We start from the raw sequence: 26,510 nt of genomic DNA, 5'->3' as shown, positions 1-26,510 counted from the left end.
CAGATGTGGTTATTTCAGTGACAAAGCACCTGGGAACCTTCTAATCCCCTTCTCAAAAAGAAAAAAAAAAAGCCCTCAGTATCGTTTCATTCATCACCCCAAAATATTTTGGTATGTGGTCTTAGGAAAAATGGCTCATTTAATATCATTTTTATAAACTGTTATTGAATGGATGGTGATCCATAGGCTATTCTTTTCATCAAGGTGTCACCCACTGTCAAGTCTGACTAATAAGGGTTTATAGACCATCAGTGAGTATAAGCAGTCTCAGTGACACGAATACAAACTCAGCGTCTCAGCCTACTGCAGCTTAGCATGGATTAATTTCCCATGGCAGACACCAGCCTCATGCCAAAAAAGACTAACCCCATCCTTAGTATTTTACTTTTCTTCACAACTGGCAGTCTGTTTAAATGCAGAGATAACTAGAAATAGGCCCAAATTACAAAGTGTGGATCTCTGCAGCACTTCACTGAAACTGGGCTTTACCTGAGTCCTCTTTCAGGCTCCTCTCCAGTCCTTTCCCTTATAAAACTATTGAGCACAAGCTTTGTATGTTTTTACCCTTTTTATCAACAGATGTGGTTAAGCAGTAGTTACATAAATGATGTTGACTCTGGTAATGATTTTTTTCTCTCCATCTTCTCCCAAGGAAGGATTAAGAGTACAGAGGTGTATTGTGGTTTGATGGAGTGGTTTGTTTGCTGTTATTATCCTTTTTGTTTACACTGGAGAGTGTCGGTCTTTTTGCACTCAGATGATGATGATGAGGGTCACAAAAATCCTTGCGTCTTGTGGGGAATCACTCATTATTCTTGAAGCAGCTTCCAGGGAAGTTCTGTCCCAGCGTACGTGACCTCTCATCTACAAAAGAAAAGGTTGCCTTGTGCCTGAGGAGCAGAGCTGTGGCGTGAACTCAGTAATAAGATATGCTGGGCCATGGAGCACCTCTGAAAGCCTTTAGACAGCCTGCAGAAAAAAACTAGGAAGGATCTAGGACGTGGCAGTGAGGTCAGATGAACCTAAAACTGGGCCCCTGAATTTAATGTGGTGCCCCAGGAACGGAAGAAAAGGGCAGGTGTAATGTGCTGGGATGGCTCAGCTAGAGAGGACAGAAACCCTACAGAGAGGTGTTGCTAAGCAGGGTTAGTAACAGTGACCACGCTAGATTTGCTCTCAAACTGTGGTTTATTTTGATTTCTACACCTTCCAGGCTCCAAATGCAGTCCGGAAAGCTTCCAGACTCCTACTGCAGGGATCTTAGAAGTGTTTCAGCTGAACTGCAGATGACTTTTGGCTTTGGGCTGGAGCCATGGGAAATTCTGCAAGCTCTCGACTAGGCAAAGCTCGGTAACTTGTTTTCTCAATTGTTTAGCAATAGAAACTCCAAGGTTACAAGTTCCTACTGACTGAAAAGCAAGCTGGAGTGGAATCAGGAGAAATCAGCTGAAACACACAAAGGGAGTGGGAGCGGGCATAAGAAAGCAAGAGAGACGCATCTCCTTGGAGAGAGACTGTGAAAGGAGAAAGTCCTGTGGTCCCCATTAGCAGGAGGAGCTGAAGATCCTGAGCTCATACATGTGCACTCGCCTTCAGGAAAACTGGGAAAATCACAGATATGTCTCCCCAGAGCATTTCAGGCAAGCCAGGAGTTTGCATTCATATGGATAAAAGGTGTGTTAGTATTGCAGGCATGTATGGATCATAATTCCAGCATTGCCACGTTCGTAGCCCCAAAACTAATTTTGCAGCACTGCAGTAAAAATATAACAAAGCTCAATGTGAGCTAATGTAGGACAGAAAGGTGATTTTACTCAAAACAAAACAGCATTTGCATGTGCTTCCATACCCTCATTCACTCTTCATCCTGTTCCATCCCTGAATTAGGATTTTTCTCTCCTTACCTGGGTGTTTGACAACCCTAAGCCTATTCTTTTCTTCCTTGCATCATTTCTTTAGGTTACTGATTTATATTCTGTCTTCTGTTTTACTCTGTTCATCTTCAGTTTAGGGAGGTCCTGGTAAGCTGCACATAGATGTACTGGCATCTCTATGATGTAGCTGTCATCTGCACTTAGCATTCTCACAGCACTTCTACTGGTCCTTTTGGTGCTTCCATACCTAGATAATCATTCTTATTTAGAATGGGCTTAATATTTTTATTAAACATTCCTCTAGCATTGCAACATATTTCACCTGTCCACAACAGACTCATATGAGTGCTGAAGAGCAAAGATCACTGGGGAAGGTCCAACTTACTCTGCTACCAGTAGGAAAGATGTGTGGTCTGTGAAAACAATGGAAAGGGGAAAAGGAGCACTGAAAAGCTACTTCAGTCATCCCCATGTCTCCTTCTCCATCTCCCTTCCTCCTGATATTGTCCTTCTCAATCAAGCTTTCATTTTTTTTCCTTTGAGAAGCAGCACAGGGTTTTATTGCTTTGATTTTTAACTGATCTATTAGCTGTCTGTGAATATCTGATGCCTTGGGAAGACAGCAGCCAGCACATGGTGATGTTTGCAGGTGAAAAGCAGACCTGCATGATAGTTTTCCAGCCAGCATAGCACCAGTGTTGCCCTAGGTTGTTGTAATCGTGCTTGAGAACTTACCTGTGCTTTAACATAGAGGGAGCTCCTCAGTACACCTTGGTGTAAGAGGACTAGTGAGAAGAAGCAGTGCCCAGAGTGGCTGATGGATGTGTTGTTTTATCTGGAGTGTGTTTGTTCAACAGGAACACTAGAAAGTTAAGCACTGAAAAATAAAACTGTAGCTGCCTGAAAAAGTAAAACCCAAAGAAGTCACCTGGAAAAAAAGAATAAGAGAAAGAAATAAAATAATAATAATAATAATAAAAATCGTATTCCTTTCCCAGTAGCTTTTATGGAAACTTTTCCCCTCCTCAAACTGCAGTGACTCCATGTGGCTTATTCTACAATCTAGACATTAATATTTTTGCTAAAATGTATTCCAGCTGTTGCTAGTCATAGAGATATGAATAATATTATTATACAGATCCTTGACTGGACTTGGTGCAGATTTATTAATTTGTAATTTTCCATCTTAAACCCAAATATTAAAAAGTAGATGAAAGGAAAGAAAAGTAATCGTAACCGCTGGCTTCTGCTTCACCATGATGAAATTGAGCTTGCTCAGTAATCAGAGAATGAATGTAGAGATTTCCTGATTTTTATCCGACTGTCTGATTTTTTTATTTTTTTTTTTGCAGTGACTGCAATTCAATTGAAACTGGTGATGCCAGAAGTTCTTACATATAAATCAGCTACTTTTAGGAGGAGGTAACTGCTACTGAATTCCAGCTCAGAGATGCCCAGAAAATAAAACCAACTGAATCTGAATAAGGAACAGACTTGGGGTATTTAATCTATGTTATTATTTTGACATATAAACTTCCAAGAGAGAATTACATTGAGGAACATATAGCCAATATTGAAGGCTGAATATAAGGTCAAATTAAACTATTTAGATCAATCCAAGCTGAAAATGCCTCCTTTGTCTCTCCAAAATCAAATTCTTCTTCTGAATCCAGTGCCTCCCTGCAGGAGCAATATGAATCCCAACCACTAAATATTGACCAGAGTTCTGTGCTCAGATGTTTCTTATTCTGTGTTTGACTCCGGTGCCCTCAGCAGCTCAGCATCCAACTTTGCAGCCATGTGCCATTTTATACATGTCCTTCCATAAGCCTCATAGGAAGTGTATGAAGTATGAGCTACTAATGCTCATTTATCAGGAAAGATGCCCATTTATCAGGAAAGATACCCTTTTAAATCAACTTCTCTCTAGTAAGATCCCTGCTTTAAATAGCCTCACACCCATTCTGACCTGCTTGTACTCAGAAACAATGTGCCATGTATAGTGCAAATGTAGTCCAGGGCTACGCACTGTAAGTAGAAACAATGTTGGGTCATCTAAGAGTACCTCATTTGCTCAGTCAAAAATGGGACTATCTTGAGTTGGGGTTTCCCTTTTTAATTTTTGTGGTTCTGAGCCATTAGCTGATTTCCGTGAAATACATAAAAAATCAACTTAAACTGTCTTGTACTTAATCATCATTAAATAGATGAATGTTACAACTGATAACTCTTACGACTCAAGCCCTCTATGCTGCACTTTTCCCTTGCTCTGCTGCAATAAAAGCAGTTTTTTAGGCAAGGGCAAGACTGAGAACTCTTGGAATTTGGGAAGATTTTTCAATGTGTCTAGAGGAGGAAAAGTGCAGATCCATGCTCAATGAAGAGAGAAAAATGCTTTCTCTCTTCCACTCCCCATTCCATCATGGGGCTCTTCACACCTAAATCATGCCCACAAAAATGGAAAGTGCTGATCTCCTCAGCTCATGAGCAAGTCCACTAGAGTGGGCAACTTCAGCAGCCTGTGCCATCATCTGCCTCTTCTCTGCAGGTGAAGAATCTGATTATTCTTTTTCTGGGAGTTGTCCTACCTTTGTATTGTCCCTGACCTTTAAACTGCAATTACCAAGCCCAAGTCACTCTGCACCATTTGCTGGATGCCTCTCCCCTGTCAAATTGTGGATGTTCCACCCATTACAGGGGTTCAAAGACTCTGTACTATCCTGCCCATAGACTAAGGCTTAACCTGGGACTCTTTGAAGGCAGAAAATGCATTTGTTGTATGAGCTGAAAAAGAGATTCCCTCTAATCCAGTAACAACTATGGCAAGCTTTTTCTCAGCTTGAAATTGCCCATTTTACACAGGCATATGAAACAGGTAACAAATGGATCTGAAAATGGGTCATGGAGGATTCTGTGTTACTTGCCATCTGTGTCAGGGATGGGAAATGTGCATCCATGGGGATCCACCAAGCAGCGCTTGCCATATGATGTCTTCTTCTTTATATTGCTTTGTAAAAACTGAGAGGGTTGAATTTTCAGGGCTAATATTTATCATACTCCATGACTGCAACAGGGAACAGGTTTATTAGGGGGTTGTGGGCTAAACTTGAAATACTATATATCCCCATTGAAAAAGAGAGGTCATCCTAAGGGTACTGAATTTCTTTGTCTCCTAAGGATCACAGCACAACGGTACTAAGGCCAAGAAGTTTTCCTCTCCTGCATGTACTACTGACTCTTGGCCATAGTTGAAAGTGAAAGCAAACCCACAGGACCTTTCACCGGGCTTCAGGAAGAATTCCCCAAAGAGAAACTTCCTGTAGCCTGCATAGACCTGAAATCTATTTGGTAACAAGCAAAATGGATGATAATTAGGATTTTTCCAGCCCAGTCCAGTCTTTCACTGCACCATTGCTCTTGGTAATTCCAAAGTTCAATTCCTACTTGCTTAAATAGAATGATGCCTGCACTTGAAGGGGCCAGGGACTACACGGATTGCTTTCCATCTCTCCAAAGCTCTTCCAGTGCAGATGCATACTGGATTAAAGATGCCAAACTTGATTCCAGGTTTTGCAACACTCTTTCATTTAAGATGGCAATTTCCTTTAACAGCTACCAGAACCTGGTGGCTGGCTCTTTTTTTGCTGTTGTTTGTTTTGCTTTTAACCATATGAACATAATCTTTATCAGCTGAAAATTATATGCATGGCAGATCAAGAGTTTCATCCCAGGGGCTACTTAAATGAATTGCAGAACCAGTCAGTAACTGACTACAAGCAGAAATCAATTGTGCCAGTTACCAAATGACTTAGTTTAACTGTAGAATTATTTGTTCAGACAGCAAGAAACTATTTACATGTGCTACTTTTGAAATTTACCTCTAGCTATGACCATATGGTAATTTAACTTTTAAATTGTATTTACTTCATTCTTATACTTTAATCAGTCAGTGCAAAGCTAAACTCTTCAGAACCCCACGTTTAAGCTTGAAACTCAAAACTTTTGCAGTTTCTTTCTGCCTTTGAGCAGTTGCCATCTTCAGATAATAACAGATCAATCAGTGTTCAGCCCTTTGAAGTGTAACAGTTCAAACGTGTCTACTGCCTTCCATACCCTGCCGTATGTTTTACTCCAAGCCGAGGCTAAACTTTCCTACTTCAGAAGTAACGAGCTCTGCTCAATTAGCAGAGCAAGGTTTCTTTCTGAGTGTCACACAGAATTAGTTTCAAGATCTCTGTTTCTAACAGGCATTTGTTAATCTTTTTGTATAGCTCACACGAAACTTGTGATTCAAATACAAGCAGGCAGTCAAATAGCTGGACTGCTTCAAGTGCACATGATTCTAGAACTCAGCTAGGCTTTCAGAGAAGCAATTTGATTTTACATTTCAGAAGTGATGACATGGCTACTTTAGGTAGAAAAGGAATCAAGGCTTGCAGGAGGAGGAAAGTACATCTTATTAGACCAGGTATCTTTGGAAGTGGCAAAGCAGCTCGGGAGCAAATCATCCCATTAATGGATTCTCATTTTTTCCTCTCTCTTTCCTCTTCCTCTGTGCATACACCTGTGTATATATGTACAGACTTAAGACCCAATACACATCGCTGTTCAATATGTGTTCTCCCACTCTCTGAATTATGACTTTTTTTTCTCTTAGTTTCTTTATAGGTGGTCAGGACTTTTAGTAATAACATCTTGAATTTAGTCTGTGACGGTGACTGCTGCGTGATGAGGTAACCTTTCCCTTTGTGAGTGAAAAAGAGAAGACTATGTGCAAGTCTTGGTGTGAAGAAGGGGAGGTTTTCCTCTGTGGCTGACTGGAGCATTGCTTTGTCTCTTTCAGAGTTTTGCTTGAGGGAAGAAAGGAAAGATCTGGTCTATCCTGGAGAAGTGAAAATAGATTTTCTTCTCCTAAGAGAAACTTGACAAATCAGTGCTAACTACTTTGTGCATAACATTTTAATCAATATATAAGAAAATAGATTAAAAAATAAATAGGGTTTTTCTTCCCTGCAAACTCTAGGTTTCTGTACCAGATGAAAGCAAATGGCCAGTATTTGTGCTCTCGCAAGAATGAGGGCAGAAGGAGTCCTGAATGGGTCAGCACTGCCATCTCTTTCCAGGCTTTTTGCTATTATTCAAGCAGGGTGGGTTATGAAAGCAAACAGGAAATTGTAGATCTGTATAGGAAGCAATATTATTTCTTCCATAGAGCGTGTCTGTTGTACTATGTGATATGGCTGCGTGCATTACTGTCATAAGATATTGACAGGAATTCCCTTAATGAGAAAATGATTTTTTATCGCCTCTTCATCATTAACCATTTTATAACTCTGCATTTTTTGTCAGCTTTATGTGGTGAGCTAGTTAAGCTCAAAGGGATGAACAGCGGGACTTGTGCCACAGCAGGAACGTGTACCACAGTCCTGGATAATGAATGGAGAGACCTGTCCTGTGCCCAACATCGGGTTGACTTATGGCAGCCACAGACCCTGTTTCCTGGCAGGAATAGGCTATCAGCAGGCTGCCCCCAACCTGTGGTGAAGGAGAAGGATGGAAGGCTGAAAGACATCAGTGAGAAAGTCTGTGAGGACCTCAGTCTACAGTGGGTGGGCCCATAGCATGGGCATCATGTACCTGGGCTGCTGGTTGCATTGGGTTCACTGTGCTCACCTCAGCAGTGCTGCAAACCCCTGTTTTGGCTGCCTAGCTCACCTGTGTGCAGTACATCTGCCTCAGAGAAGACCTTTGGCTGTCCATTTTAGAACTACAGGGGACTGCAGATTTTGGTCAGTGGAGGGTTTCAAACACTACCTGGAGTCTGCTGCAAGGCAATTTCAATGTTTAAATCTTACACATACTGGTTTTGCTTTCTTCAGCATTAGAATCCATCCTTCTGCTCATCCCTCCTCCCACTAACTGTCACCATTTTAATTTATATCAACAAAAAGTCACAATTCCACCTTTCACAAATGTCTGCAATAATGACTGTTTCCAGGGCTGCTGGGCTTTAATGCTTCAGTGCCTCTGTGTACCAGGCTGGTTTTCTGTGCACATGCATAGATGTTGGACTCTAGCCTTACATGCCCAAACTTTGAAACTCTGGTGAAAATGAATACCAACACACCACCACAGTCTCCCATGCTGGGGAAAGCTTACAGCAGCCGACTGACAAAATGTCATCAGCCACTTAAGGGAAAGTTAGAGTTGATGACCCTGCTGCTGGTGGAGTTTCCTTCTGTCCCGGATATAAGCATGCTGTCCTAGTTGGAGCTGAGTGTTATTTTTAGCTACGACCAAAGTGCATCTGAAAAGCCAGTTCTGTTGCTCTTGGAAAATACCAGATGGGTCCAAGTGCCAAATATGCTGGGGAAACGCATTCCTGGAGAGGGCTCACCCTGGACAGTCTGCATGAACTCTTCACGGCTTCTGCTCCCCTCTTTTTCCCACAAGCAGGCAGGCACGCTCACACGCACACACAGTGACAGCAGCTTGGAACTGCACAGGAGGGTGGTGAACCATGTCCGTGTATCTTTGTTCAAGAGCAAACTCAAAGTATGTCCAGTATGCTCGTTTGCCTAATCGAATCTAAGCTTCTTTGCCAAGCAGCATTATTGCTTTGGTCATAAGCAGGAAGTTTTACTTAAATGGCAAGAAAACACTAATAGAACCCTTGTTTTTCTGTTTTCTGAAAAAGTCATGGTCACATAACTTTTATACATGGCTGAATAGATGATCTGAACATAGCCTTGCCTTAAGCAAAACTTACTGAGAGTTGTCACAAACGTAAGAAAGGTCATGTATGGGAGGGGATGGACAAACTGCAGACATCAGAATAATCCTTTGGAGAAGGCAGCTCTCAGGTGATTTTGGAAGAGGGACAGTTGGTGGACCAAAGCAGAGAAAACAAGTCCATAGCACCAAAAGACTTCCCCCCGGCAGGACGCAGTGGGGGACTGCTTGGCACAGATGATGCTGCAGCCTGGATGCTGTGGAGTAGTGTGGATGGTGTGAGGAAAGCAGTGTGGATGCAGTGGAGCAGTGTATGATGCTAAGGAGCAGTTTAGATGCCGTGCAGCCGGCTGGGACGTTTCCATTGTCCAGGTAAGCTCGGCCCACGGGGAAGCTACTCCTGGTGCGACTGCCTGTGGAGGGGGACGCCGGCGGGGGCATGGAGGAGGCAGTGGCACCAGGGCACCCTTGCACCTTCCTCCCGCGAGTGACAGGGGCGACCCGCCGCACCGGGGCTCCGCTCCCAGCCCCGCAGCCCATGCCGCCCGCGGGGAGCACGGCCTCGCGTGGGTGCTGCCGTGCCGTGCGTGTCTCCCTCCCCGGTGTGCGGGGCCACCCCAGGCAGAGCCCACCCCGCCAACGGGAGGAGGTGGCGGCGGCGGCAGCGGGGTGACAGCGCGGCAAGGAGCATGCGTGCGGGAGGGGGGGGTGGGGGTGAGGGGGAGGAGGAGGAAGAGGAGGAGGAGGAGGGATGGCGCGGGGAGGCGGCCGCTGTTTATGTGCAGCCGGGCAGGCTGCGCCTCGGCAGAGAGCGAGTGGCCGGCGGCGGTCCCGCTGCCCGCCCCGCACCATGCGGGTCCCGCTGCATCTCCGCGTCGCGGCGGCAGCGGAGCCGGGGCAGGGGCAGCCAGCGCGGCGCCCCGCGCCATGGTGACGGGCTCTGCGCTGGGATCCCGCAGCCGGGACCGAGCCGCGCCGCCCCGCTACTCGTCCCCTTCGGCGGGCGGGCGGCACGGCGGGGCGGCGGCGGCGGCGGTGCTGGCGGGGCTGTGCGCCCTCTGCTACGGCAACTCCCTGCGGGGCGAGTTCGTGCACGACGACGTCTGGGCCATCGTGAACAACCCCGACGTGCGGGCGGCCACCCCGGTGGCTGCCGCCTTCGCCAACGACTTCTGGGGCAAGCGGATGGCCGAGAACACCAGCCACAAGTCCTACCGGCCCCTCTGCGTCCTCACCTTCAAGTAAGTACCCCCCGCCGGCGCCGCAGCGGCTCGGCTCATCCCCTCCATCTCCCGGTCCCCCTCCCGGGGCGAGCCGGGCAGCGGGCGGAGAAAGGCGGCCAGTACCGCGTGGGGGTAAAACGGGACACCCCCTCCCCCCCCCCCCCCCCCATCCTTCCCAGCACCGTCGCCTCTGGTCCCGAGTCCTCGGCTTCGTGATTCAGCATTTCTGCCCAGAGCTGTACGGGACGGGGGATGCCCCGGGGGGGAAAGGGTCAGCGGCCCGGCCCGGTGGAAGTTAACTGGAGAAAGGGAATGATGAAGAGCCGCTCCGGCGGAGCCTGGCGCTGTCCCGGCAAGTTCCTCATTTCCCTCTCAGTTTGGGAACAGGTGGTGACTCTTCCCAGGCTGCCGAGGGTAAAAGGGAAATTTCGGAAAACTCTTCTTTTTTTTGCTTTTTTTCCTGGGAAGGGTGTTCAGACTGAGTTCCCCGTGAGTTCCTCCTCTGCTGTACCTCCGCTACTTTTTTCTCTGCAATTGAAAGATCAGGCCAGAAACTTCGCTGGTGCTGCTTTGAAGCAGACCCGCAGTCATCCGTACCTTTCTTTTTAACGCTAAGCGAAGGGATCTGCTCCAAGTACAGCGCCGGGGCTGGCAACAGCAAGCCTGTCCTGGCACCCCCGGAGCTCCCCGCCAACCTCGTCTGCCTCAGACGTTCCCTGTCTACCAGGCAGAGCTGATGAGGAGGGACTGCGCTTTCACAGGGGTAAAGAGAAGTTGAGTAGCGGCAAAGTAACTGACAGTTACGGTTGCTTATCCTAGAAGGAAAACCCAGGGAGCATTCTTTCCCCGAGGAGGATAATTTGTAGCAGACCACCTTAGTTACAGTTCCTACAGTTTGCCGTACTTTCCTTTAGCTTGTTCTCTTCTTATTTATTCTGATCAAACAAATTATAGTGAATACTTACCATGTTCTAGGATTTAAAACCAATACAGGAGCTGTGCTGAAGGTCTAGCGTAGCTGGGCAGCATTAGCACTCGTTTGTAGGTGATGGGTAGGTGCTCATTACAAACCTATGGCAGGCATAAGGAACTAACTATATAGACCATATAGTAAGTGTGCCAGGAGGAAGTGTTACTGGAACCTGGTTGAGTCTGCTAATTGAGTAACTGTTCATTAAAATATCTGATTCACAAATAGCATTTAATGACCTATGTGAAAATTGAGTGTTTCTGTGAGGCAAGAGCAGTTCTGGGGAATGCAGCATCCCTTCAGCACTCCCACGGAGCGCTTGCCACCCTTCAGTTGTAAGGATGGGCTCTGAGACAAGAGCCATCAGTATCGGCTGTCAGGGAAGCAGGGCTGAGTGGGCACGGGGTGGCATATCTGCATTAAAGCAAGACTGAACTGCACAGACCCTTATAAACTCGCTTGTTAAGGGCATGTTTTGTAGCTGCTGCTCAAAGGAGCTCTCGGCAGGTTTCTGTGGAGAGCAAAAGGGATGTAGGCATCCACGGGCAGAGCTGGCTTTGTGGACACAGAGTGCCTTCTCCATCGGGTGTCCGGCCAAACTGTTGCAGCTGGGGGAGCTGTCCGACTAATCCAGCAATGCACTGAGGGGCAGGGGATATAATTTCAGAGGTGGGTGAACCTGCGCTTATCACCACTGACCATGCTGTGTGCAGTATTGGTGCTGGGCTTGGCCTCCTAGATTGGGTTGCAGGATCGAGGTTACATTATGCTAATTAGCAAAAGAATCTTAGACTTTAATAATGGAACAGAAACTAAATGCTTTGGTTCCCATTTCCATGTCTTGACTTTGAACTGGCTTTGCCGTTGCTGTTCAAAGGGGTGTGTGTGTAAAGTGCTGCCTCCATCTAGTCCTTTTTGGAAACCAGTGAGACTAATTTTGAGAGTAAGTTTTCAGCCTTAAGTGCTTATAATAACCATAAAATAAGATGTAGGGTCAAAGGCAGAATCACTTGTTCATGGCTTGGCATTGTATTTGGAATAGGGAAGGAATAGCTTATCTTCCCTGGCTGCAGAAGATTATTTCCACCACATCCCAAATATCCTTCCAGCCCTCCAGTTTGCGCATTCTTCCCATTTCATTTCTATCAGTAGGGTGTCAGAGGAAGATATTGAGATCTGGGTGGAGTGGATCCTCCAAACCCAGCTCTTCCAAAAAACACTGCAGGGAGCTTTTGCCATGCAATACTGAGCCTGTGGTTGAGCTGTGCTCTGCCTGCCAAAGCCATCCACCCCTGCCTTGCCCAGCAGGAGGCTGCTGGTTGTGCGCTGTCCTCCTGGAGAAGACAGAAGGGTTTACCCTGATGCTTGTAAAATGTTCTGCAGAAATGGACTTTTAACAGAATGGAAATTAATATTGTTTGTTAATACTTTTGTTAGGATTTAACAGAGGATTAATTATCAAATATCCACTTAGGATACTTGGGAAAACAGGATCTTGCTGAGGAAGGGAAGCGGCTGGTGGTGGTGGTGTATTTTGGTCTCCTTATTTTTTATTTATTTGTTGGTTGGTTTTGGGGTTTTTTTGTGTGCTAATTTGGTCAAATCCAAGGCATTTTCATGGTAGCGTTATTATTCATACCTGCCCACTGGTTCTGCATCTCTCCTATGAAACCTTCGTCTGGAAAGACTTGTTTTGGGTCTTGCTGTACTAAGATTAAAAATCTGGGAGATGTCCAAACTGTAAGTACAGAACAGATGTGAAGGGTGGGCTGAGATTTTCATCTACAGATCCATCAGTCTATGGAAACTTTGTCTTGCTGTCTTTTCTGTCCTTCGTGACTGTGAAAGTAAAACAAAGCCCAGTGGACTTCCCATGAGGCTGAACATATCCTACATATATCCTATGTGTTCCTGAAATGATCTCAATTAAAGAAATGTATCACCGGTTTGTCAGACAAATCTTAAGCAGACGTTACTGAAATTCTGTAACAGTAGTGCAGTGTCCCTGATGAATTGGGAATCTTAAGTGACAGCCCTCCTTCAGTAACTAATGCTCTGGAGCCAAACAGTGAAAAGAGCTCACCTATTAGACGTTATTCACACCGGGTCTGTCAAGTATGAATGATCAGAGGAAAGTAAGAGCAGCCCGTGTTACTGGAACCATTGAGCAAACTTAAAATATTCTCAGAACTGCTGCATTGTTTTGTGTGGGTTAACATCAGAAGGGGGAGGAAAAAAGCCTGCGCGTGGTCTGTTGAGTTAAATAATGTTTGCTTTGTGTCTTGGAACTTCTCTCACCTTTTTTCTTGACTTCAGTAGAGTAAGGGGGTGTTAAAATTAGTTGATTCAGAAACATTCCTATTTTAAGTTGGTAGCTGTTAGGCGACAGGTCTAGCACAACTCCTCATCTGCACAGGAGCCGAGATGGTAGGCAATGATTTTGCTTGGTCTTTATGAAAAACTTACTTAACTCTTTTCTCCAGTTGCTGTCACTCAGGGAACGTTTACTTGCACCTATTTTCTTCTCCAAGAAGTGATTCAGTATGCTTCTTTCTAAAGAAGGTGTCTTTTTGGACTCAGGATATACACTATTTCTTGGTGTCTTCCCTATAAAATGTTAAGAAGAGTAGGGGAAAAAAGAAAGATAAAAGAAAAAAATAAAAGAACTGCCAGTTCTGTAATTCACCCAGGATTTTATATTTAAACTGGGTGCTTTCTGTCTTACACCTTGTCTCCACTAACAGAAGTTCAGTGAATCATTTATTCCCTCAGTAGCACTTAAGTTATTCCTTGGTTCCAGTGGTTTCACAAAACTGTTTCTCAACTGTTGAAGCAGAAGGTGCAATCCTCAGTGCCGTCTCCCTCCCTCTTTCTCTTCTTGTCTGCCAAATCCCCATTTAGATAGATTTTCAGCTCAGAAACAAACAGGTGATGGAAGTTTGGTGTAGTCACCACCACAGCAGACTTAGCCTGAATGTGTGCAGTGGTAGGAAAGGGTGAGAACAAAGCCTTTTGAAGAACCCTAGTGCCAAAATTTAGACTCTTAATCAGAGATCAGTCTCCTGGTTTTGCAGGTGGTTGAGAAAGGAAGTGTCTGTCTGCTCAGCCGCTTTGGGTAGGGATGGAGGGCACTGCCATGGGGGATGCTGGTAAGGGGGGTGCCTCAAGTGACAGCTCACCAGGGACAAAAGACTGGTGGTGACAGGTCTAGGTCATGTAGCCATGACAGGCTCATGAGGATGAAGCACATCCTCATGAAAGAAGGAGGGCAGCACAGCAGGTAAGGAATCTTCCTTCAGAGAGGTGGAAGTGACTGTTCACCAGGAATGTGCTTGGCTCAGTGGGAAGAGTGTAAGAGTGTCCATCCCAGATGCTGCTGGGTGGTTCTGGTGGCCCAGGAGGAGATGAGGTGGGGGAGACAAGCTGTAAAGCGGAATGCTGCTCTCCACTGGAGAAGGCACAGACACGGGATTTATGAGTGCACAGAGCCATGCTGCTAGTACTGTGGCTGGAAAAAATGGGAAGAAGGTAAATCAAAAAGCCCAGGCTGTGCTCAGCTGCTGACTGCAGAGCAGTTGACCTTCCAGGCCTGCCCACTGAGGCTGCTAGCCAGGGATGGCTTGGCTACATACCTGTCTAGGAAGTAAATGGGACCCTTCAGTAGCAGTTCAGTATTCTGTGTGGGCAGCAAATGCCCTAATGTAAGACTACCAGGGGCTTCGCATCAAAGCCTTCAATGACTGTGAGCTTGGGTTAGGTGTAAATACATAGCCAAAGAGAGAATTAATTCAACAATTCACTGCCAGCCTTCTGATGTAGCTGCTTACAGCTGATCCTTCTGTTTTTTCAGCTGTATCAATGGCATGAGTTTCAAGGACAGGGAGCTTAAGAAAACCAAAGCAAGCCAGGGAAGAAAAGAAGACCTTAGATTTTATTTGTTCTTGATTTAATGTTATATTACAGTTTGACATCACAGGGTAATATAGTGGAGCTATAATGTGTCAGGTTAAATACACAGTGCACAAGTATTTTCTTCGCTCTACATCCATAATAGGGCAATATCACAACATTTAAGATTGTGTCAGTATTTCTCCTGTACAGCTTAGTCTAATATTTCTAGCTATAGCAATCACTCTCCATACTGATACTGTGATACCTGCCATGAAATTGATATAGTACTGGTGTAGCCATGCTGGGAGAGGGGGACTTTGTAAAGAGAGGCAGTTGCTTTTATTAGACTAGTTTTGTTATAGTTGGAATACACAGACATAAGCTTTTCTTCTGACCCAGAGCAGAGGGTCTTTCTGCCATTTCCCATCTGAGAGAGGGCACATGCTCCTCAGAACTTGTTTTTTTCCCAGTTCCAGGTGCACTGAATTCCTTTCCCCCTTGAATGCAATCTTCATGTCTGGTGTCTGATGTTTTTGGTTGTAAGTTTGGGCTGTGTTTCTCTAGGGAGGGCAGCAGGGTTGCTTGCACTCCCTAGAAGGAGGGGATTCCTGGGGAGGGATGGGGGAAGCTCCCTGCCTAGGGAGGGAGGGCACAGACCTCCTTAAAGCCAAGCGCGGAGGTGAGGATCTCCCCAGGAGCAGAGGTCTGTACAAAACATGTAGGACTTCTGCCTAGTCACAACACTTTCTCAGTCCATAATACTCAGTAAAATTTGTCTGTCTCTTGAATTAAAAGCCTTTTACTATGAGGAGAAGAGTTCACTAAAATGTTTGGGCAGATCCTGCTGAAAGATCTGGCTGAGGTGAATCCAGTCACGCCTGTGTTTGCTGCTTGCCTCAGTGGTGTTTTGTCTTTATTTAACACCTACCAGTTCCTGGGGATTTTCTCTCATTCAGCATCCTACTCCTTCTGTACTAATGTCACCCTTAATTTTCTTTTGTCATCTTTTACCTAAAAAGAGCTTTTGACCAACCTTCTTCCCCACAGGAGCATCCCTGTCAATACTCTTTAGAATCCATGAAAACAAAGTACTCCGGCTGCTGCTGGTTAGCTAAAGGCATTTTTCTGCATTTACTTGCTCTCTTTCTGACTGCTTTCCTGGGCTTTCTCATACATTGTCTCTCAGGTTTACAGAAAATAAAAGAAAGCGCTGCTCTCTTTTCACTCTCTATATTGTGGCTTTTTTTCTTCTTTGCTTCTGTATGAACCAAAGTGGCACTTCCTTCATGGTCTGCAGCTAGAGCTGAAAGACTGCCATTTATTTCAAATTTGGTGGGAAACTCTTGTACCCAGTTTGAAAATGCTGTCTTCATTATGCCTAATAACTGAAGACTAGGCTTCTGCTTTGTTTTCTCTTCTTGAGGAGTGACTGCAGCTTGGCTCTTCATCACATCCCTTTCTTTGTCTCTGCTCTCGGAAGAGGACTGCTTGATGGCTGCTGAAGTGTTTCATGAGATCTTTGCTTTCTTCAGTACATTGCTCTTGCTAAGATGCTACTCCAGGATAATTTTGACGACAAACTCTTTTGTTCACCATCTAGGTAAAATGACACCTGCTTTATCAATTTGTCAATTGCCGTCATCTGGCTGGTTTTTAATTCTTCAAGGCTGTTTGTGGAGACACATCTAAAGCCATGTGAATGATGCCTTCAGTATTCTTAGCACAACAATGATCATCAAGCCGCACTTTCTAGTGTTCCACTAGGAATTTCTGCCCTGGCATGTTTGCTGCTTCCAAGATGCTGCTACTTCCCAGTCTAATTGTGATTTCTGTTTTCTTTTCCTTGCCCTACTGGAAAGCAATAACCCGCTTTGAATGCCAGCGCTTAACTATTGCTCTTGTAAATGACAACTGTTGTGCTCTAAGGGAATTGCTATAGCTTGGGAATTGATACGGCCTCTGTCTTCTCACCAATCCCCGTTACAGCAAATCAAGCAACAAACTATTTAAGCCTTATTGTCCATTTAATTCCGAGGCATTGTACTGAACTATGAAAATATTATCAGCACAAATCAGCACAAAGTGCTGTTGCGCTGTGATGGAAACTCCGCTGTGCTTGTGCTGGCCATTGCACGAGCAATGCTGCAAAGGGGGCTTATTTTCTTTTTACTGCTACAGGCTTTTCATTAATCTTTGAGCAGTTTCCACATAGCTTTAACCATTATTACCACTGATGCAGCTGTGCCATTTCTGGAGTGCAGATGCTCGTTTTCCTGGCACAAAGTAGATGCATCTGTGGAGTTTATAAGGAGATTCCACCATGCACTGAAGTTGTGCATTAATTTGCATAAAGCTTGCCATATATATAATGCAATTCCAAAAGGAAGGGAAGATCGCAGGAAACTTAATCCATCCTTGTATGTTAGATTAATTTATATAAATCTGCATGTGAGCCTACCTCTATAAAAACTGTGGGGGTTTTATGAGGTGTGGGATGTTCTGAGACTTTCCATTAACTGTTACTCGCTATAACAAATTACCATTATTATCCTGTGCATTTCTATTTCATAACATGGTGTGGGTTTTGTTAGTCTTTTGAAAATAATAAAACAGATTAAACTAAACAAGAGCTGCCCAGGGATAATAACAAAGTCTATAAAAAGAGAAACTCTCCAATTATGGTTTACAATATAATTAAATCATAAGAGGCCTTAAAAAAGGTTGAATGAGTCTTTGTGTGTGCCAGTGGTTGAAAAGCACTATATTAGAGCCCGGAGGTGCTGGTGATTATATATGGTAACTAGATATGTATGGGATTTGTCCGTGAGCCTGTAATCTTGCAGCATAGACCCCTGTAGTTCTGGCTATGTGAGGATGAAGTCACTGAATCCCACTCCATTTCCAGGCCCTCTGTACGGATAATTGCTTACCCAGGAAGGTGTGTCCCTGCCTGATGACTTATATAGAGGACAAGTAAGTTCCTGTGGCTTGAGGGTAGCAGGCTCCATGGTCTGGGCTCTACACATTTCACTCCTCAACCAAGGTGGCAGTGCTGGCGGGTGGGAGGGTAAGTGGTTAACTAGGAATGCTGATTGGAATTGCTTATACTTGTAAGAGCAAGAGTGATTTGGTTTCTTCTGGAGAGCTCTTTTACAAGCTCTACTCTGTGGACCTTCAACAGCTGGTGCCTGTGGAAGTCTGAGAGCAGAGCTATGTAATTTCTTTTCCTAGAGTGGATGGTGGAGGAATGGAAAAGCTGCTGTAGGTGGCAAGGAAAACTACAGCATTGTTCCCAGAAAGCATCCATTAGCCTTAACAAATCAAGGGATTTCTGTGTTAGGCATATGCCTCTTATTTTTGTATACCTCCTGCTTGGGCATGTAGCTTTGACAGTGCCCTGTCTGGGGTGTTACATGCTGAACTGCACATGCTGCAACACTGGGACACAAAGACTGGTGTTAGGACAAGAATCTGCTTGAATACATGTTTCAGTGCAGCGTTCTCTGCCCTGAGGGGACACCTGATCGATGCTGAGATTTCTGTAATGAGCTTTTATTTTGGTGGTAGCTTGGGTGACGCTGATCAGCGCTATTACAGGATACCTGCCATCTGGTATTGAGAGACTACTGTTCTGTATATGTGCTCTTTCCCCTCCTTTTCCACATGGCCTTTTGACGGCCTTTGCATTTGAAGTGCCGTTCACCACTTCTCAGGAGGCTTAGCCCACTCTTTTGCCATGGGGACTCTTCCAGCAGAGGTGTTGAAGCAATGTAAAACTCTTCCTCTCCAAGTGTTTTGCAGGTGGCTCTGAGGTGGTGGTGTTTCAGGTGTCTTCATTCCTAGGACCATGGTCACTTGATTTATTCAGTCCCACATCTGTACTACCTGCAAACACCTTTCTGGTTAGATGAGCAGTCAGTCCAAAAAACCTGGCCAGCCCAAACCATGTGCTCTCCTAGCTGTGTGATCTACCAAGGCCATACCATGTATCTTACAAGGTGTGCTTTAGCTCAGACAGATGTTATGATCTTCATGGAGAAGGAGCTAAGGTCTTCCATCCCACACCATCCTGCAAATGAGAAATGATGATAATGTTTGGTGTCTTTGGGGCTTATGACCTAAAAGATGAAATATTTTCCCCAATTATGGACCTGTTTAGGTATGGAAATATAAGACAACTCCTCCCCTCCAATGGAGTACAGTTGTTTCCTGCCAGAGCTTCTATTCATCAACATTATGTTGGATAAACACCACTTCTTACTTGATTTTGAGATTCATATCTCTGTTTTTCTTCCTTTGTTTGCTGAGCCTTATACTGTGTATAATTACTACATGACTCCATGATAATGCTGCTGGCAGTAAACAAAGACAAGTCTGAATCTCTGTAAGGGTATTAAAGTTTAAGAAGGGAGAAGTCATTTTTGATTTACTTATCTCGCCCTGCTCCCTTGCCCACAAGTTTCTTCATAGTTGCTCCACGATGGAGCAAATTTGGCTTCCCACATTAGGCTGCCTTTTTCTTCCCCATGGGTGTGTGAGTGTGCTGGGGAGCTTGTGACTTGGATTAGAGCTGTTTAGAGCCCCAGATTTGCTCACCCGTTTGACGTGCAATAAATTCAAGCACTGCTAACGTTTCAAAATCATTCTGCTGGGATTGTTTCAGGACAAAAGAATGTTTCCTTCATTGCTGCATGGCCTAATTTTTTATGACAAAGAGATTTAGCAGCAAAAAACACTGGTGTGAATATAGCACCTGCACACATTCATGTTTAGTATTCATGGACCACCAAAGATGGTGTTTAAAACGTACACTGAGGTATGCTTGCAGCCAGATTTTGCTGTTTAATGGAAGGCTGAATACCATGGTGTTGTTATGTTTGTGTTTTGTTCTGCCCTTTTTCCCCTTCTGTATTGTTTTAAGAATACACAGGGGAATAGCTAAGCTGTGAGGCTGCTTTTTCTTAGCTGTTTTCAGTAATTTACTTCAGGTAACTCACAGCTTATAAGCCTTGTTGACTTGATGTTTGCCCAAAGAAGGGGCCTGAAGAGCATGCCCTGACTTTGGGATAGGGTCACCTATCCTGGGGGCAGGAAGATCTCCCTCTCAGAAGCTCTGTCCCATGAGATTCTGCCTCTTGCCAGTAGACCTGTTTTGCAGGATGGGAAGTGATCAGACATGATTCATGGAGACCAATGGTAGATTTTTCCAGAGTACTGTTGGATATTGTGGATTTAGTGATTGGTCCTTACAACTTGGCCAAATAAATAGAATCATAGGCTGGAAGGGATCTTCAAAGCTCATGTAGTCAAACCCCCCTGCAATGAGCAGGGACATCTTCAACTAGATCAGATATCTCAGAGCCGCATCCAGCCTGGCCTTGAGTGTCTCCAGGGATGGGGCATCCAACACCTCTCTGGGAAACCTGTGCCAGTGTTTTGCTAAATGAGAATCTCTCACATTTTGATGCATGGGTTCATATCATGTGATAACCTGAGCACTTCTTGTCTTCATTGTCCTCACCTGCCCACATCTTCTTTCTCCAGAAATGAGGTTGCCAGAGCACGGTTTGGCATTTGAGTAATGACTGCGCTTTACCCAGCTGATTTACAGCCAGAAATTGATCATTTTTATAAAGATTGGGTCCTGCAGGTGGTCCCTGCCTTTGCACACGTCTGCAGGGGCCTCTGAGTGGGAACTTTGTCTTCTTTGGAGCAGGGTGGCCCTATGCTGCCCCTTGTTTTCAGCACACTGCGGGAACAAGACTAAGGCCTGCGGCTTCCCACTGCTGCAGCATATTTACAGCTGAAACTCTGGCTGGATGTCTGTTACTGCCATTGCTGTGGTTTGTCATCCTGTGCTGGTAGGAATGAGGGAAAATGATGTATGCTGCTGCCCTGAAGTGGCTTGCAGGAGAAATGGGGGGAAAAAGTAGAAAAAGCCCCAACTCTTTGTGTATTCTTGAATCACACAGACTGATGTCTTGTCAAAATGTAGCTGCATCAACCCATACTTCAAAGGGAAAGGTCACTTCATGCTAAAATCTCACTTTTGCCAAACTCTCTGGGATTCAGCTATTGCCTCCATGAGCATTGGGAGTGGGAGCAGAGCAGGAATGCACAAGTAAGACTCTTGATCTGGTAAAGTTGGATTGGCCTGGAAAATGCAGCCCAGGACAGATAAAACTCAGTTGCTTATGAGTAAGGAATGCAGAGAGTATTTATAAAAAGCATATGTTGTCTGGCCCTTACAGACATACCACACCTCCTCTGTCTTACAAAAAACCCTAAAGTGTTTGCATAGTAGCAACAGCTCGGTGGCTTTGCTGATGCATCATGTATGTCATGGGAGACCTGGAGCCTGTTAGTAACAACAGGAAGGATTACTGACCCTTTAGCGTGTTTACAGCAACATGCAAAATATTTAGACTGAGTCTTCACTGACTGTCTTATTTTTTTAATGTCCATTTACATTAGTGCTCCCAAATTCTTTGTTCATATATGGAGTCTTCCATAGATAGAGGCACCATGTGAATGTGTGTATATATGTGTGGGTGTATATGTATATATTTGTCCAAATGTGCAGATGCGGCTAATTGTAAAGAGAATTATCTTCAACTGCATGTAAGGCAAAGCCTGTCAGCAGCTGTTAAGCAAGCTGTCTGTAAAAAACAGTGACCAAAAAAATGTGTTAATACACGCTGTCAAACAAATGTCATGACAGCTTGTTATGTTTTCCTTTTCTTTTTTCCACAATCAACACAAAGATGAACCCCAATTGTCTCACTGAATCGAGGGTGATGTTAGCTAACTTATCTTTACCATCAGTGTCCTTATCAAAGTGATTAGACTATCTTGATAGTGTGGTCTTGATGTCAGTAAAGCATTTAAATAAATGCTTAACCTTCAGTATATGAAAATATTTTGAAAATGAAATGGGAATAAATGCACCTGGAATGCCAAGCGGATGCTCCAGAGCCTTACCAAGTCCTTGCCTTGGCTGTTCCCAAGGAAAACCATCTATTCTGTTGTAGAAAATAACTACCCATATTGTAAAGCTGTCACGTGGCTGTGACAACCACAGAAGGTGCCAACTGGGAAATAGGACAAGTGCTGTATTTCCGATGTTGGCCGGTGTTATTTGCTGCTAGGGAAGCACAGACGTTGTCTTACTGCAGTAAACTGTAGAGGGAGGGCACAAGCCTCTCCCATCTTGGTGCCAAGAAGGTTGCCAAATGAAACCACATATTTAAAAAACTGTTGAAGTGGTTTCTCTTTAATCAGATAAACCAGAAGTTCAGAGCTATTTGCACTAATTAGTTTAATAGCACTTAAAAGACTGCAGATTAGGCAAGGAAGGCACGATTTGCAGTATTTGAAAGATGTCCTGCTATTACAAGATCTCTCCAGTCTAATAATAGGTCCATTTTGTTTCCTTACAGGTTAAACATATTGCTGGCTGGTATGAACCCCTTCTATTTCCATGCAGTGAATGTAATTTTACACTGTCTAGTGACTCTTGTGCTGATGTACACTTGTGACAAAGCTGTGTTCAAGGACTGTCGACTTGCTTTTGTCACGGCGCTGTTCTTTGCTGTGCATCCCATTCACACCGAGGCTGTAAGTATGTGACACACAAAAAATGGGTGACACAGAAGCTAAAGATAAATGTATACTTTATTTTTTGTTTGTTTTTAAAGCAAGCTCTGAATCATACAGAGTATGGCACTTGTGATTCTTTTCTGTGGAGGAGGAAAGGTGAGAATATACTATGTTTAAAATAATTTACAAGAGTCATTAAGAAAAAAGCATATTCGTACTTGCCATCTCTCTGCTCTGGCACTAAATCCTTATTGAGGCTCCTAATCAGCGATGCTGGGAAAAAATGGGCAGTCACTCAGATGATGAAAATCTTGAGTCTTCTGAAACCAAAGACCTCAGTGAGGCTGTGCTCTCCTGCTGGGACATTGTTGCATGCCTTCAGTCATCACCTATAGTCATCAATTTAAGGGAGAGAAAGCGAAGGGAGTATTAGTGTGTATACTGGAGGAGATGGCTCAGATTGAAGCAATGTGACCCATGGATTAATTTGTATTGATTTCAATTGAAAGCTGGGAGTATCATCTTCAGTATGACTTGTTAGCTTAATAAATGTCATGGTAAGTTTACAGAGCAACAGCTCATACTGGACATTTTCCATTTCATTATAAGGAAACAGTTAATGACATAGTCATGCTAAAACTGCAGTCTGCTAGCGCTGGGAGGTACTTCTGTAGATAAAATGAGTCTTTGAGAAGGAAATGCTGTGTCCAGCTACCCATACTTAAAAGAAACACACTCGTTAGCTGAGGTACCATTGATTGAGTGAGGTACACATGCTTTCATTACGAGCCTTTGTAAATGAGCGAGGGAAATGGCTGCTGCGGCTGAGAACTTCTGAGGAGAGATTACCTTCATAACAAAAAGCCACGAGCTTTACAGTTACTCCCTGTGCTGGTCTCGTGTGAACTAATCAGCTAGGCTCCTTTTGATAACACAGCTTTATATTATGAGGGAGGTTTTGGAAGAGGCACTCTTTGAATTTATTTTTGTCTGGGTCAAAACTTAAAAAGGTTAAAAAAAATTGCCGGAGCACTGAATATGGCTTAATTATGTAATCTCAAAAGAGGCGAGACTTCAAAGGGGCTTTTATTTGCTTTATGGGCAGTTTTTAGATCTTTGTGGAATGGAATATTGAAATAGTTTGTCAAAAAAGTGTTTATGCGTTCTTCTTCAGTATTCCCTTTCTCATAAGAAGATTTGGTCAATTAATGTGCAGAAAAAACTCCCATAAACTCAGATTATTCAGAAAGAGAATAAATTACATATCACTGTATGGCTTTTTGGTGATAAAGTTCATTCAGATATTAATTATTAACTCACTTCTATATAATAAGTCTTCTCCAAAGAGTTGCTCTTTTGTGTGTGTTTTCCTTTAAGAAATCTCAGTTCTGGGATTTGGATGTGTTTCTCATTGGAGCCTTATTATACAAAATTAAAACTTATCCCTAAAATTGGCATTTCTCTATGCAACTTTATTATTATTTTAATAAGAAATTAAAGAATGACTGAACTGTTGGTTTACTCATTTGTTTTGCCAAGTGAGAAATGCAGTAGACAAAGCTGAGTATATCCTAGGCTAACCAAGTAACATTTCACTATGTTGAGGGAGGATAACACTGAAAGATAGAAAGCTTAAAATAGCAGCAGTTATCATGGATCATTGAAATGCTCACTGAATGCATATGCCTTTTTATAGATATGCCTTTACACCTGCATGTCTCTTTTCCTTTCAGGTAACAGGTATAGTAGGCAGAGCCGATGTCCTAGCCTGCCTACTCTTTCTGTTGGCTTTTCTCTCCTATAATAGGTATGGATCCTTGCTATTGGTTGTGATGAGTTGCTATAGTCAGAGGAGACAAAGGGGTAACCTGTCAGTTTTTGGTTGCTAGTAGAGGTACTTCTCCCAGCACTAATACATGGAAGTGCCCTGGCCACTGTTTTCAGCCGTGGTGCCAAATAAGTGATGCTTATGAGAACATTATAAACAGAAAAAGAGAAGTCAGTATTTAAGGTCCCCTCTTCCATTGATGTTACGGAGGAGCATACGCTAGAGGAGGGCCTGCAGAGCTAAAAATGGTAAAGAAATATATTCAACTAAGGCAAATTGTCCATGTGTAGAGTGAAGCAAGGACACGTGGCTGCCTTTGAAATACATACTGTGACTCTGAAACACGTGGTCTTGAAGAGTTAAGGATTGCATCTAGACCATTACTTACCCTTTTCAGATGAACACTTGGCACCATTTGCTGGTCTGTCTTAAAACTGTGACGGAACAAGTATAGATAAAGAAATAGCTTTACTTGGATGGGGTTTATGCCCCTTTTGCATTCTTGTTATTTCATTTAGGAATGGCCACGTGGAAAAACTGCTTATATCCCTCTTGGGCTGTTTGCAGCTCTGTTTTTGTCAGAAGGTTACAAAGCCATAAAATTGGTAGTGACCCTGCAGGAATCTGCCTGTTTGATTTTGATGCTTCTTTCCCCTCCTGCAGGCTTGCTGCCCAGTCTATTAATGATTAGGTCACATCTTTGGCTCAGGGGGGTTGTGGGTGGGATGGAGGAATTTTTGCTTGCATAGTGCATTTTGTCACATAAGGAGAATAAAGCATGTGTGTTCTAGATGATGGAAAGCAGGTGTTTTTCTGCCCTTTCTGTCTCTGCACTTACTCTGCCTTCCTCTGTTTCTTCCAGCTTGTCTTTTTTCCCTTTTCTGCACAAATTCTTGGTGCACCTCTCAATATTTGTGTTTTCCCTTCCTGTCCCCTGTCTAAACCCTTCCTCATTTATCAGTGAACAGCGTACATTGTTCATGTCACTGATTACCAGCATCTTAAGAAATTAAGGGAAAAGTGTGTCAGTATTTGTGTAAATATAAGAAACATTAAAATAACACAAAAGTTAAAAATATTTATGTCAAATCTATTTTTCAGGAGTGTGGATCAGCTTTATGTTGGGGAACATTTCCCTCCCACTGCCTCCCCATTCTTTTTGCTGCTTAGTTTACTCCTTGGGACATGTGCAATGCTGGTGAAAGAAACTGGAGTCACTGTGTTTGGTGTGTGCTTGGTTTATGACTTCTTTTCCCTCTCCTGCAATGGACTCAAACTGTAAGTAACTTGCTGTGCTTTTCAGATGTTGCCTCCTGCGTGTGCAAAATATATATGATTATAGACAGCACTGTGGGAGATGGACTTGCCCCCCTGAATTCGATGGCACACATTTGACAAACCTTGAGTGGGGGAGGTTGTTACTCTATTGCTGCCTGGTAACTTTTGCTGGGTAGTAGAGCAGATGTGAAGAACTGATCTCTAAAATGCTCAATTCACTCTGGCAAGACTAGCATCTATTTTTTTCTGTGGGAGTTCCGAGTGAAGCATCAACATCTTCCAATTTCTTTGGCTCAACTCCTTCCAGTTACAATGTCTGCTTGATTATTTAGCTATAATGTCATAGTTTTAGGATATCATATGATGTTTAGTAGCAAAATCAGGTTTGATCCTTTCTGTCCTTACAGAATGGAAAAAGAGGGAAAATATTCAGCCAATTCTGGAATGACTGGAATAATTAGCAGCTCTTAGAAGTCAATGGAGAAACATCAAATACTTTGAAGTCTGTATCCCTCATCCACTTAGTGTCACAAATAACTGCGATTCTGTATCTCCGTTAAAAGTCTTTTGTTTGATAGAAGCTGGTTTTTATCCATTTCTCTCCAAAACCATACCTCATGCAGATCTGTTGATGAGCAAACATAAAAGCTTACTGCCACTGAGAATGGGAGGTCTTGCTCCTGCCATCGCCTTTTGAGTTTCCACCAGTGCTGCCCCACAGGCTCTGGAGCCTGTCACACCCCTGTGTGAGCTAATGTATTTAGGCTATCGAAAAGGGCACTGAATTTGTGTTTCTGCAGTAGTAATTAAATCAGCTCCCAAAAGGGTTTGGGGGGTACCAGAGTTGACAGAATGTGAAAGCAGGAAATGCAGGGAGGAGAAGAGGGATTCTCCTCTTTCAGGGGCATCCTTTCTTCCCACCCACTTCTTCTAGGTCCTAATGGGGAATGGACCCCCTGCCCTCCCTCAGCCCCTCTAGCAGCAATAGCAATGAGAGGGCAGGTACAGTGGATTGGCAGAGGACTTCTATTTTGACCAGATAAGTAATTCATAACAGTGTAACTGACGGGCAAGTAGCCAGCGAGCAGTTTTCTGGGGGCTGACAGCCGGCATGC

At 44.0% G+C, this 26,510-nt stretch overlaps 1 protein-coding gene across 1 annotated transcript in view; it reads left to right on the top strand.

The window, feature by feature from the left end:
* The first annotated feature begins 9,350 nt into the window (after nt 1-9,350).
* TMTC1 (transmembrane O-mannosyltransferase targeting cadherins 1) overlaps nt 9,351-26,510 on the top strand; it is a 139,956-nt gene continuing 122,796 nt past the window's right edge. Inside the window, exons 1-4 of the mRNA XM_061345846.1 lie at nt 9,351-9,847; nt 22,130-22,307; nt 24,023-24,096; nt 25,219-25,395. Coding sequence (XP_061201830.1) covers nt 9,384-9,847; nt 22,130-22,307; nt 24,023-24,096; nt 25,219-25,395 — 893 coding nt within the window. The 5' untranslated portion in view covers nt 9,351-9,383. The remainder of the gene's footprint in view (nt 9,848-22,129; nt 22,308-24,022; nt 24,097-25,218; nt 25,396-26,510) is intronic.

The sequence above is a fragment of the Neopsephotus bourkii genome, unplaced genomic scaffold (assembly GCF_033783945.1).
Source record: "Neopsephotus bourkii isolate Nb327-2 ecotype Australia unplaced genomic scaffold, CSIRO-AGI_Nbou_v1 NB_244, whole genome shotgun sequence".
Classification (NCBI taxonomy): Eukaryota; Metazoa; Chordata; class Aves; order Psittaciformes; family Psittacidae; genus Neopsephotus; species Neopsephotus bourkii.
The sequence above is the reverse complement of the archived record's forward strand: the minus strand, read 5'-3'. Positions and strand labels throughout refer to the sequence as shown.